At 34.1% G+C, this 13,118-nt stretch overlaps 2 protein-coding genes, 1 long non-coding RNA gene and 1 other non-coding gene across 5 annotated transcripts in view; 1 reads left to right on the plus strand and 3 right to left on the minus strand.

Moving 5' to 3' along the window:
- LOC147845203 (uncharacterized) overlaps window positions 1-13,118 on the minus strand; it is a 449,333-nt gene that overhangs the window by 366,783 nt on the left and 69,432 nt on the right. The window lies entirely within an intron of this gene.
- LOC110439488 (uncharacterized) overlaps window positions 1,347-13,118 on the plus strand; it is a 95,437-nt gene continuing 83,665 nt past the window's right edge. The window contains exons 1-3 of one of the 2 annotated variants that reach the window (XM_087250322.1): window positions 1,347-1,386; window positions 1,726-1,875; window positions 7,776-9,389. In XM_087250322.1, coding sequence (XP_087106448.1) covers window positions 1,791-1,875; window positions 7,776-8,770 — 1,080 coding nt within the window. In that variant the 5' untranslated portion in view covers window positions 1,347-1,386; window positions 1,726-1,790 and the 3' untranslated portion in view covers window positions 8,771-9,389. Of the gene's footprint in view, window positions 1,387-1,722; window positions 1,876-7,775; window positions 9,390-13,118 lie in introns of those variants that run through there. The other variant, XM_088650453.1, reaches the window with a different exon arrangement.
- On the minus strand, window positions 6,124-9,529 carry LOC148682335 (uncharacterized). Its single transcript, XR_015942988.1, has 2 exons — window positions 8,156-9,529; window positions 6,124-8,072 (listed from the first exon to the last, which is right to left on the minus strand). It is a non-coding gene; the product is annotated as an uncharacterized LOC148682335 (long non-coding RNA).
- Window positions 12,996-13,068, minus strand: trnar-ucg (transfer RNA arginine (anticodon UCG)). Its single transcript has one exon. It is a non-coding gene; the product is annotated as a tRNA-Arg (tRNA).

The following is a 13,118-nucleotide window of genomic DNA, read 5'->3' on the forward strand; positions in this document are numbered from 1 at the left end:
ATAATAATAATAGTTTTATTATAATAATAATAATACTTTTATTTATTTGTAATATAATTTTAATTAAAATGACAACTTTGCGAGCCTTGACCAATGCATTTACCAAGCCGCTGTCAGCAAGACTCACTGTGACACTTCTCTGCAGCAAGTGAGCGACACAGTTTATATGAACACATGAACTGTCGCTCACATGGGTTAAAGCTATGAATGAAGACATGCAATCGTTAAAAGAAATTGTAACATTTACTCTTACCAACCTAACTAAAGGCAAAGAAACAGGGGGTAAATTGTTTTTTTTTTACAATTGAGAGAGATAGTGATGGTCTGACAAATACAAAACATGGTATTTTGCCAAATGGTACAGCCAGCAAAAAGGTGTGAACTATGACAAGATTTTTTCTCCAACTGCTAACATGACTAGTATAAGAGTGTTAATGCAAAAGCTGTGCAAGAAAATCTGATTGTTCACCATTTATTCATTTTCTTTTCGGCTTAATCTCTATTAATGTGGGGTCACCACAGCGGAATGAGCCGCCAACTTATCCAGGACATGTTTTACACAGCAAAGGCCCTTCCAGCTGCAACCCATCCCTGGGAAACATCCACTCACACACACAAACACATTCACACTAGAGTCATTTTGAGCTTTTACCCAATTCACCTATACCACATGTCTTTGGACTTGTGGGGAAAACCGGAGCAAACACATGCGAACACATTGAGAACATGCAAACTCCACACAGAAATGCCAACCGACCCAGCCGAGGCTCAAACCAGTGACCTTCTTGCTGTGAGGCGAACATGCTATCCATGGGCCACCGCATTGCCCCTGATTGCTCACCTGATGGATGTAAAAGCAGCATATTTATATGCACCAATAGAATGTGACATTTTTTATAGAAACGCCAGAAGGTTATGAGTAGGCCCACATAAAATCTGTGTGCACAGAAATCCGCAGAATTTAGCCTATCATTGAGTCTATTTATTTACTTGTATAAATGTAACGTTTCAGCACTAACTAACTGCTCGGTAAATAAGAAGGTCAGTAAATAAATAAATAAATAAATAGTTGGCTAAAACGGAAGTTATCGTGACAGACAAATAATATGCACATATTAAATGTGAAATATCTAAGGTGTCAGATTAGGGGTTAAACCATCTCAGGGTTTAACGCTAAGGGTTTTTTCTTCTCGGCCAGTGGTTTAGATTTTTAACGTTACTTGCCCTATAGTGTAAAGAGAAAAAGATGGGCGAAATGTATCAATAAGTCATGAATGCAACAGTAAGTGGCAAAAAAGCTAAACAAAAAAAATGACTTTTATTTTGGCGTAGCCTGTGACGTCATCAGGTGGCGCCGCATCAGCGCTATGGTTCAACTGGACTAAGGTTTGTTTTAAAACGTTTACAGATATAAACCGATTTAAAGTTAAAGTTATGAAGTTTTAGGTTTTTTAAACGATATTAAATTATGTTCCTGCTGTCGGAAATATTATTTTACCTTTTTATACAACGTAGTACTATTTCTATAATCTATAATCTCTCATTATTTGAGAGCTATTGTTTGAATAAAGTGTGTAATTAGTGTTTTAAAGAAACGTTTTACCCGATTTCTTTTTGTTGATTACTCATATGAAGACACTTCTAAAGGGAAGTTATTTTGTTTCTGTTTATTGTTTTATTTATTTTAAACAGGACATGTTTTATTGTTTTGTTCATTTTAAACAGGATACAGTGTCCAAACACAGAGAAAAACTCCTGCTGAAGCGACTGATCTCCACACTGTTATAAAGATGGCGTTTATTAAAGAGGAGAGTGAAGATGTGAAGATTGAAGAAACATTCACAGTCAAACAGGAAGATCTGCAGGAACAAACAGGTTGGTTTTTATTCTCAAAGACCAACTCAGTCATTTGTTCCTCATTCAGATATTTTAATAATAAGAATACTAAATTAAATCCATCTTGCAGTCCTGAGTGTACTGCCTAGTTCTCCTAAATGCACATAAGCACTCATTGAAAGACAGGAATAAGTTTCTTTCTTGTTACTTGTTCTCAGGTCTTTTGTCATTATTTTATGTATTATTGTAAATTCCTTTTTTTTTACCAAATACTTTATGGGTTTACACTTGTTTCTAGTAGTTGTTACTGGCTGTTACTAATAGTATCTGAGTTAGAACCACATTATTATAATAACTAATTACCAGGGCTATTGTATTTAAACAGGGTTTCTGCGAATCATAAAATGTCTTAAATTCCAAAATCTAAATTTTAGGCCTTAAAAAGTCTTAATTTTTCTGAAATATTGTGTTGTAGGTCTTAAATCTTTTTTAAACAAGTCTTCATTTTCCTTTGTTCATGATTTACTACCCAATCTGGCCAAAACCCATACAATCCCCAACAATCCATCTCAATAAAACTTTCCACTTTTTAATTAAAAAAGGACATTTTAACTGTTTATCATAATAGTTTAATTATTTCTTTTACAATAACATTTGTTAAATGTTAAATGTATAAATGTGATCCATGTATTTACTGCTGAGGACATTGACCTGGACAGATTGTTGTGCATAGATTTAGTTTATTATAGTTTTAAAATTTTTTAAAACATTTGTTAATTTTTTTTGTATTTTTTCAAAGTTTATGTTGGCAAAAAATGTATGGATACAAGTAAAGGCTTGTTTTTACACAATATTTAAAATCTTTTGCTAAGAAATATCTAAAATATTGTAATTTTATATTATTCATTTATTATTGTATTATTAAATGTATTAAAATCATATTATTTTTTAAGGGCAAATAAAAACCATTTTCATCTGGGCCATTTGAAAAATTCCTTAGCTTTTAGCCCTTTATGAGTATAAATTTTCACTCATAATGGTCTTAAAAAGTTCTAAATTTAACTTGGTGAAACCTGCAGAAACCCTGGTTTAAAGCATGTCAAAAACGTAGATGCCCACAATTTTAAACATGCTGAATGAAATGGATACTAAAATAATTAATTATTATAAAACATTGTACAGTATTCTAAACTATTTTAATGATGTTGTGGGACAACATGAGGCAAAATAAACAAATTATAGTAGAACAATAATGTTTAGCATTGCACTGACTACAACTGGCCAACAAACTAGTCTAAAAATGACTTTTGCTTCTTAAGAAATGGATTTCAGCATGCTGATGATATGCAAACATTTGAGTGTAAAGTTTATTAGAATTTTGACCATATTCTTTGTGTACCAGCAGACATTGGAATCTTTTTGCTTGAGACTTTATTTAAAGAATTAATTTTTAGATCCTAAAAACAGTGTTATGCTGCTTAGGCATGGGACGATAACAGTTTTCATGGTATAAAGCTGCCAAATTATTCTGCTATATCATTACTACTGTATATGTAAGTTTTTTATGTTTTAAGTTTTTCAGGACAACAGTATCTCCAGCAGAAAAGATATCAAAAGATGCCATTTTAAATCATAAAGAAATCTGTGTTTCTAAAACTAATGAAGACAGCAAAAGTCAATGATTTATTAGAATTATTCAGCCTGACATGTTTACTGCTCCAAAACACTTTTAAAGTTTCTCAAAAAAAAATATATTGTGTTCAAAGGGGAAAACTGTTTGTTTTTTTACCCAGACATATAAAAAAATATTCATTTTAGAGCAGTAATCACAGTACCGTGAAACTGTGATATTTTTATTCAAGGTTATTAGAATTAGAATCTTATACTGGCCCTTGCCTAATGCTGCTTAATGTTGCAAAGTCAAAATTTCTATTTTTATTATTTTTGTTTGTATGTATAGTCATGAACACACTTGTTTGCAGAGCAAGTAGTGTGACCGTTTTCTGCCATTTATTATTCCTGGTCATTTCTCCAAGAGGCACTTGAATTGGAAGTTCTAAAACATTAGCATATGAAATCAGGTCACTGCTATGACATGATTGACAATTTTTGTATGTCGCTGTTTGTCTTTGTGCTCTGTTTATGCTGAGAACTGATGCTGAGTATTTTTAGGGCTTTTCACACTTCAAATGCAGAATCCTGGGTCATTCCCACTCTGAATAACAAAATCCTTGGTTATCTGTAAGCACATTCCACTCTCCTCATGCTATACCAGGGGCTAACAAATAATCCTAGATGTTCATTAACAGACATTACACATTCCCAACCACCGGGTAAACATTATTATTTGTATATTTATGTTGTCACTGTCCCTGATTAGACAAACAGCAGGTCACCTTTTTTTGATGCCATTTCTGCATCTTGTCAGGTATATAAAATGTCATCATGTAGGTCTTCAGCTAAGCCTCGGGACATGCACAAAGGCAAGAATAAAAAGACAAAAGTACAAGTGAATGAAAACAAGTTGCAAAGTATGTCATCTTGCTATCTCCTCATTACTCCAGTTTACAGCAAACTGGCATTAAGCATTTGCATTAGTTCATTCATTAATTTTCCTTTGGCTCAACTGGGCCGAAAAAGGAAAAAGTTGAAGAGAAATTGCTAGTTCCCTTCAAAACCCAGGCAGTGTTTCCTCTAGGATTTTTTCCAGCTGTAGCGGCAGGCCTTTTTTAGACAGATCTACCAACTACCTGTGGTGTTATTTCAATGACAAATGTCGTGACCCCAGTATTAGAAGTCGAGATCACATTTATGTAATAGCCTACAGCATGCAGATCTCTTTGCTTGTACATTTATGAATGTCTCTAATAGACCTACAGAACGATATTAATGCGTCCTGAAGTAAAGTGAAACGGCTATAGATCGTGTTTGCTGGCCTCACGCATCTGTCAGTCAGCCAGTCAGTCTGTCAGCACTTATTCTTAACGGGGTAAACAAATAATACACAGCACTACTACGATTACAGAGAAGTTCACGCTGTTATAATTCACTCAACCTTTTAATACATTTTGACGTTTAATACGTTATTACTGGCTATTAAAAAAATTAAATGTTTTGAATGAGAAGCTGTAATGTAGCCGTGGCAGGATGAATTTTGTCATGGTGCCCCGCCATGGAAGAATTAATGTAGCGGAAACCATGCCAGAGGAGCAAATATATACATTTTCTACCCCATTAAAGGCTTCTTTCTCTTTATGTAGTTAATAACAAAAGATATACCACGTGTTTTTGGCTGTGAGACATAGTTTGGACAAAGTTGTCTGTGATTGTCCTTTTGTAAAGTCATGCAGTGTAAAACTCCCTGTCGCCAATCCATCTTGCAGTGTAAACAAAGCAGTAACAAAACACTAACCCAGATAGTCATGCAGTGTGAAAAACATCCGTAACAAGAATATTTTGAAAATCATGCAAGCTGAACTCAACATTAGTCCCTTTATTAATCAAGGGTTACCACAGTGGAATGAACCACTATCTTTTTTAGCATATGTTTTAAACAGCGGATGTCCTTCCAGCTACAACCCAGTACTGAGAAGCATTTGCATAAGTTATATCATTGTTTCCTTTAGGATTTTTTCCAGCTGTAGCGGCAGACCTTTTTTACACAGATCTACCAACTACCTGTGGCGTTATTTCAATGACAAATGTTGTGACTGCAGTATTAAAAGTTGAGTTCGCATTTATGTAATAGCCTACAGCATGCAGATCTCTTTGCTTGCCCAGGTAAAAAAAAAAAAAAAAGTGCACTACAATGCACTTTGAGTATACTTAGTACACTTTTCAGTAATGTACTAAAAGTGCTCTATTTTCGCACACTAATTTTGTACTTAATGTACTAAAAGATAGTATTAAGTATATGTTAGGATAAACTTAACACCATCTAAGTGTACTCAACTGTGCTATTTTGAGACACACTGAAATTTAATTAAAATGTGCTTTTAACATACTATATCTGTTTTTTTTAAAATATATATTTAGTTACAACTAGAAAAACACTGGAACCCTACTTTTAAACATTTAAATATATTTATGACTAATTTAAAGTATAATAGTAATATATTAAAAGAATATACAAATTGTAAAAAAAAAAAAGTGTGCTAAATACTGTATTAAAAGTGCTCTATTTTCCCAAACTAATTTTGTATTTAATGTACTAAAAATTAGTATTAAGTACATTTTAAGAACAGTGAAAGACCAGTTGCGATGAATAAAAACAAAGAGTCAGGAATGAAATAAAATAGAAGGAAATTTAATTACTTTTTTTGTAGTTTTGACAGCAAGAAATCAGCTTCAGCACTCTCCATGAGCTCCACAGGTCGACCTTCCTTACATTCAGGATACAGTGATATTTATGCTAACAGAGTCAACAAACCTTTGTCATTAGATTGTTTAGACATCCTCACGTAATTGGTTAGACAAAAGATAATTAAGTAGAAGGATAAACAGTCCAGAACAATTTTAGAATATGCAATGTAAAACATATGTTTCCTTAGATTATCATATTATTGACTACACTGGATATACACAAACATAGCATCCCTTCTGCATGCCCATTCTTGGCTTTCCTGATCATTCCTTGACCCACAACACACACATACTTCAAGACAATAATGTTTTTGGTAAGATTACCACACTCAAAATCAATTTAAGTGTTAGTGATAATTGCATTCACATTAAGTGTTCTTAAGTACAACTTTTGGGAAAATGTACTTCTACTATATTACATTACTAATAGATGTTCTATATATTAACTTATTTTAAACTTAAACAGTGTACTAAAAATCAACTAATGTTTAAAGCATTTAAAGCACACTTTTGAAAAACACACTAATAAAACTCTTTTTGGTGTTTTTTTTTCTGTAGTGTACTTTATTGTAGTACACTAAACATGTATTTAAGTATTACTGGTATTTAATATACTTTTGTCAAGTGTACTAGAGTCCTAATGAAGTATAAACATACTTATTTAGTATATTTATAGTGTAAAATCATCAAACTTTTATTTAACACAAAAAAACAACAATGTACTTAAAATGTATTTGCGGGTATTTAAGTGTATTTTAATTGCATTTAATTATATATTATTTTCACCTGGGATGTCATCTCGCCATTTCCTCATCACAGTTTACAGAAAACGTGGCATTAAGCTTTTGCAAAAGTTCATTCATTCATTTTCCTTCGGCTTAGTCCCTTTATTTATCAGGGGTCGCCACAGTGGAATGAACCACCAACTTATCAAGCATATGTTTTCAACAGCGGATACCTGTCCAGCTGCAAACCAGTACTGGGAAACATTTGCATAAATTATTTACAACAATGCAAACTCAATAATATAAGCTGAATTATGCATACTTGCTATGAACATGCAGGATTTGTCTCAATCGGGTCTTCTAAGCAAGTTACAAATGTTTAAATCCAGTGGAAGATACACATAAGGGAACACAACATGAGTAATCTAAAGCGAGTGCATTTGATCATTTGCATTTAAAGCCACAGGCACAAAAACAGCTTGGTTTTTCTCTGACCCCCAAAATGAAATATTCTGCAAGGTATATGATCTGATTTTGAGCCGAAACCTCAGACACATTCTGGGAACACCAAAGACTTATTTTACATCTTGTAAAAATTAAAAAAAATAAATAAATAAATAAAATTAGCCTCACCTTTTACTCTCCGTTAATAAGTTATCCCTTGGTTCTTTTGAGCACAAGATATTGTAAAAATGCAAGCTTCCTTTGTGTTTCAAAAGACAGGAAATGTTTAAAACCACATGACGGAGAGTAAATGTTAATTGGTTATTTTTATTTGTGGGTGAAACATCCATTTCATGCTTATCGCTATGTGGCTTCATACTAAAGTTCACTTTTTTGTTGTTTTTTAAGATCTGATGGTGCTGAAAGAAGAGACACATCAATGGAATGAAATGGAAGAGAAACACCAAGACATAATGACTGATGAAAAACCCACACTGACTAAAAAGACTTCATCACGTGGAAGACCTCGGAAATCCAAATCTAAGTGTAATTTCAGCAGTAAACAGCGTAGAAAGACTTTTAGTCAAAAGCCAAAGCTTGATGTTCACATGAGAGTTCACAAAGGGGAGAAAACTTGCACCTGCAAACAGTGTGGAAAAAGCTTCTATACTATAGGAAACTTAACGGTGCACATGAGAATTCACACTGGGGAGAAGCCTTACACCTGTGAACAGTGTGGAAAGAGTTTTTTTCAAAAAGAAAACTTTAAAACCCACATGAGAATTCACACTGGAGAGAGGCCGTACACATGCCAACAGTGTGGAAAAAGCTTCTATCATGCAGGAAACTTGATAATGCACATGAGAATTCACACTGAGGAGAGGCCTTACTCTTGCCCTCAGTGTGGAAAGAGTTTTAAGCAAAATGGCAACCTTGAAGTCCACATGAGAACTCACACTGGAGAGAAAAGATTTACTTGCACACAGTGTGGGAAAAGTTTTGTTAAAAAACAAAACCTTGACATCCACATGAGGATTCACACCGGAGAGAAACCTTACACATGCACAGAGTGTGGTAAAAGTTTCACATATAAAAGCTCACTCAATAACCACATGAGAACTCACACCGGAGAGAACCCGTTTGCATGTGCTCAGTGTGGAAAGAGCCTCTCAAGCAAATCTAGCCTCATGAACCACATGAATGGTCACACTGGAACCATAGTGTTCACATGTGATCATTGTGGAATTAAACTCAAACGCAAAGACTACATTAGGCGACACATGAAGACTCACTCAAGAGAGGATCATTTTAGATGCAGTGAGTGTGGAAAGGGCTTTACTCATAAAAGAAGCCTCAGCGCTCACATGAAGCTTCACAATGCAGAGCAGAGTCCTGAAAAATGAGGCCTTGTCCACAGAAACACTGGTATATTCAAAATGGCAGCTTTTTCATGTAGTTTGGCTGTTCATTCAAGTTAAGTTTATTTTTAAACTACTTTTGAGAGGATCACATGCTTATGATTGTCCACAGCTGGTCCAGCATTAGCTAAAACATGATTCACCAACCAGATGATTCCAAACTCACTATAAATAACCAGAGTTTTTTTTACCTCAGTTATTGCTTACATGCAGGGCCGGATCAAGCTGAACTGCCGCTCTAGTCAGAAGACAGTCACGCCGCCCTAAACCCCAATGTGAAAACGAAAGTGACCGGTTATGAAAATGAAGCGAGGTATCGTGGACCTCTTTTCTGCAGCCCTATGCGCGGATATAACTGAGGAAGCTCGAGTGCTGAGGGATGTGTCACGGACACCGCCCTCTCTATTCTGTCGCCTATGCACGAATATAACTGAGGACGCGGGTGGTGAGGGAGGTGTTGCGGACATAACTGACTACGCCGTTTGCTATAAAGTAGTGTCTCACAGACTGTACTTTGGTTTAAGGTACTTGAAGACGGATGAGTTAACATCACCGATGAGGACCTACACTATTAGTTGTCTTCAATAAAGTTTTCTCCCTGTAAGAACTTTGGTCAGCTTCCTTATTTCATCTGTTAGAGTCATCTATACATTGGCAAGCCACACAAGAACGGTTAAGCCAAATACAGCAAAATATAACAATGTGCTTCAACTTATTATGAACCAATAACCATATTTGTGCACAGTGCACATTTGCAAACAGTTTATTAATTTACCAAACAAATGATCGGCTCTGAAAAAGAATTAGAAAGATTAGGGAGGAGAAAATATTTGAGGAGATGCAGGGAACACTGACCTACACCCTCAGATTGTGTTTTTGATAATTCACATTATTTGATTGTCACTCGCCTGAACAAACAAAGATTTACATCCAATTTTGTGCTTTTGTCTGCAATTTCACAAAACTTGTTAGTGGATAAACTTGTGTGGTGTGAACTCGCTGTAAGGCAATGACAATGAGCGATCGATACAGACTCGCTGAAGCCCTGTTCAGACAATGCCATTTGCCAGTTACCACAGATCAGATTTTTGTCAGATTATGAGATTTTAACTTGATTAACTCTTGATGTGTTGTGGGTAACAAATGAAGACTTTGATTTTAAAACACTACACATTTATTTTGATGGACTGATTTGAGAAAAGAAACAAGTTTTCTTTCTGAAAACAATTACACTCTCTGTACACAACTTGTTGTCTTTAAAGATGCAATAATGTGAAAACTCCCATATTACTACAAATAAATCTGTGTATGGGAAACCCAGTGTCTTCAGTGAATGAGAACATGAGTCATTTGTTAGCTTACATGCTAATTTCAGTACTTAACAGACTACTGAAGCACTTCAGCTATCTGATAATTCCAATTATTATTTGTATGAAAATTTACATTTAAATAAGCATATAAATTAGCTTTAATATAAAAAGCTTGTTTTTGAAGCTAAATCTATAACATAAGTTGAATGATTTGCACTGATATTATATTATAAATTGCCGTCTTGAACATGTGCTGCATCAGAAGTGTGTATTTCTGGATTGTAAATGTATTTAGATTCATTATATTTTTATATTTTGATATTTCTATAAACTGCAACAAAGAAGTGAATTGCACTGATTCTGGAGAAATGAGTCAAACTGACTCTCATGTGTCTTGAGATTGGCTGTTTGCCGCATTTGTGTGTCTTGTGATTGGCTGTTTGCTGCACTTGTGTGTCTTGTAATTGGCTGTTTGCTGCACGTCACACTTTATGCTGCATTTGCTCCAGAGTTGATCACAAACTAAAGTAAACTTGACGGTTTATATCAAGCATTGTCAAATCATTTAACATAGCCATAACCAGGTTGGGTTTATTTGATTTTGTCAACTTCCAGAGCTTTATCTTTTAACCAGGAGAAGGAGGGAAAATGCACTCACTCTGCATAGTGACATCTTAAAATAATATTTAAACTAGCCTAATAGACCAGGGGTTCTCAACCTTTTGCAAGCTGCCCCCACCCCCAAAAGCTGGTCAATTGCAGTTGTATATAGTGTATATAAACTAAATACGGCCTCATGTTTTATACGTTTGCAGCCTCTGCAACTTCTGTCCATCATAAAAATTTATTTGGATGATTTGACTTTCCACCGTTTTCTAAAGTCTTTGAGCGCAGCACACACAAACTAAATTGACATACGGCAGTTGCACTTCAAAATGTGGTGTTTTTACATTTATAACATTTGAGCACAGTTCAGCAAAATACATCACATGATCTGACGACCAAGAGATCTTAATTAACACCAAACGATTAAAAATGTGACACTGATTTACCTACAGAGTTCATACAGACACAGCCTAATAAAAATCAAGGTTTTCTAAGCACTTTTTCCAGCACCTATTTTTATTTTCAAGACTGGCACGCAACGTATTGAACACCTGAAATGTATTCTCAGCAACCCATTAAAGCATTGCATAGGAACCATCTATTGATTTATTAAAGAAAATGTTAATAAGATATAATAATTAGTTAATAATATATTTATAATTAAGAGTATAATAAACCAAAATTGACACTCAATGTATTGAACACCTGCAATGTCTTCTCAGCAATTTATAAAAATACTGCATAGGAACAATCTATCGATTTATACAAATAAAAAACGTTTATGAACAATAATAATAATTGATCATATATTAATAATATAATAAGCCTGCACTAAATGTGCTTGTGATTTTTTTATTTATTTTTATTTATTGATGTTCTCTCACAGATGAAAAGAAAACAGAATATTTGTAGTCAAGTTATATTACAATTACACTGCTAAAATAATTCAAGTTTTAGTAAATAATACTAATATTTTACCAATTACTCTTTTAAAAAACTACTCTGAGTACTAGTTAATTACTTTTGAGAAAAACTCTGATTTTCATTATGGCCCTTTTTAAGAATAAAACTATTTAAATGGTTTAACTGCTTACATCACAAGGCTACATATAGGAATTTGGATTAACAAAGTATGGTCGATTTTTCCTTTCATGACATTGACTCAATTTCAATAGTACTGGCACAACTACCACATACTTTAAAGGCCATAGAGACACTTTTTGTCCATTTGTAAACAATACTTCCAAGCTTTGAAATGTTTAATTAAAGTATATGATGAAAAGATTTAAATTTGGGGTTTTATTTACATATTGTACACTATTGTCCTATTTGCTCATTGTTGTCTATACAACATTTTATTTTACACTTGATCTTAAACTGAAATAATTTTACACAAGGACAAGGACACTGTCAGTGATAAAATAATAAAACAAATGACTTCGTTTCACTTGAGGTATTTGAAATATGACGACTCTACATTTCTCAAAGCAGTGCTTTAAGAGCCTTATTGTTTATTTTGATAAATGTAACAAATTGTTTGACCTGTAATGCCTGCACAATTTAGTGATGCTTTAAGACCAATCAGAACACCCCTATTATGTATAAATCACATAAATACCTCATCCAGAAACATTTCTGGCATAATTATTTTGTCGTAAAGAAATAAAAAGTTTCACCTTTGCTAAAAGTTCTGGTAGTATAATATAATAACAGTGTTATTTGCAAACTCTAAATAGCGAAATCATATTAGCAGCCAATGACTATCAAAGTACAACATTGGTCACAGTCAAATAAACAGTGTTAATGTTGTTTTTAAGTCATACTTGCATGCTAATTCTGATCGAATATTCAAAATTAAATGGTAAACAATATAGAGACTTCTAAATGAACGAATGTGTGAATATAAAAAAAACTTTACCTTTATAACTCGCCATCGGGAGAGAAGAGAGTGAAACGTGTTTATAAAAAATGTAAAATATATTACAATTTGTTTATGAAATAATGACTGTTTTGGTCTAATTTAGCAGCAGAAAGAGATCCGATGAATCCAAACAAAGATAACAAATTTGCACGTCCCCAAGTGTCTGGCTTAAGAAGTTCTTGTAACTCAGAAAACAGCACTTCAGGATCCCTATTGCTTTCAGACGATCTGGTGTGTACACCTAATGACAAAACAGCTTCTCTGACGATTTTTCCATTGTCATGTCTTTTTGACCTAAGGGTATGAACCTAGCTTTTTGAAGGTCACACTGGATTGTGCTGCACAGCCAACTTCAAATGAACTGCATCAAAGACAACCCAGGTGGGACTTGAACCCACAATCCCCAGCTTCGAAGGCTGGTGCCTTATCCATTAGGCCACTGGGCCATGTCACTAATTTCTATCAAGTATCTCTTGTATGCCTTCAACAAGACTCT

The sequence above is a fragment of the Danio rerio genome, chromosome 4 (assembly GCF_052040795.2).
Source record: "Danio rerio strain M-AB ecotype USA chromosome 4, GRCz13ab, whole genome shotgun sequence".
Classification (NCBI taxonomy): domain Eukaryota; kingdom Metazoa; phylum Chordata; class Actinopteri; order Cypriniformes; family Danionidae; genus Danio; species Danio rerio.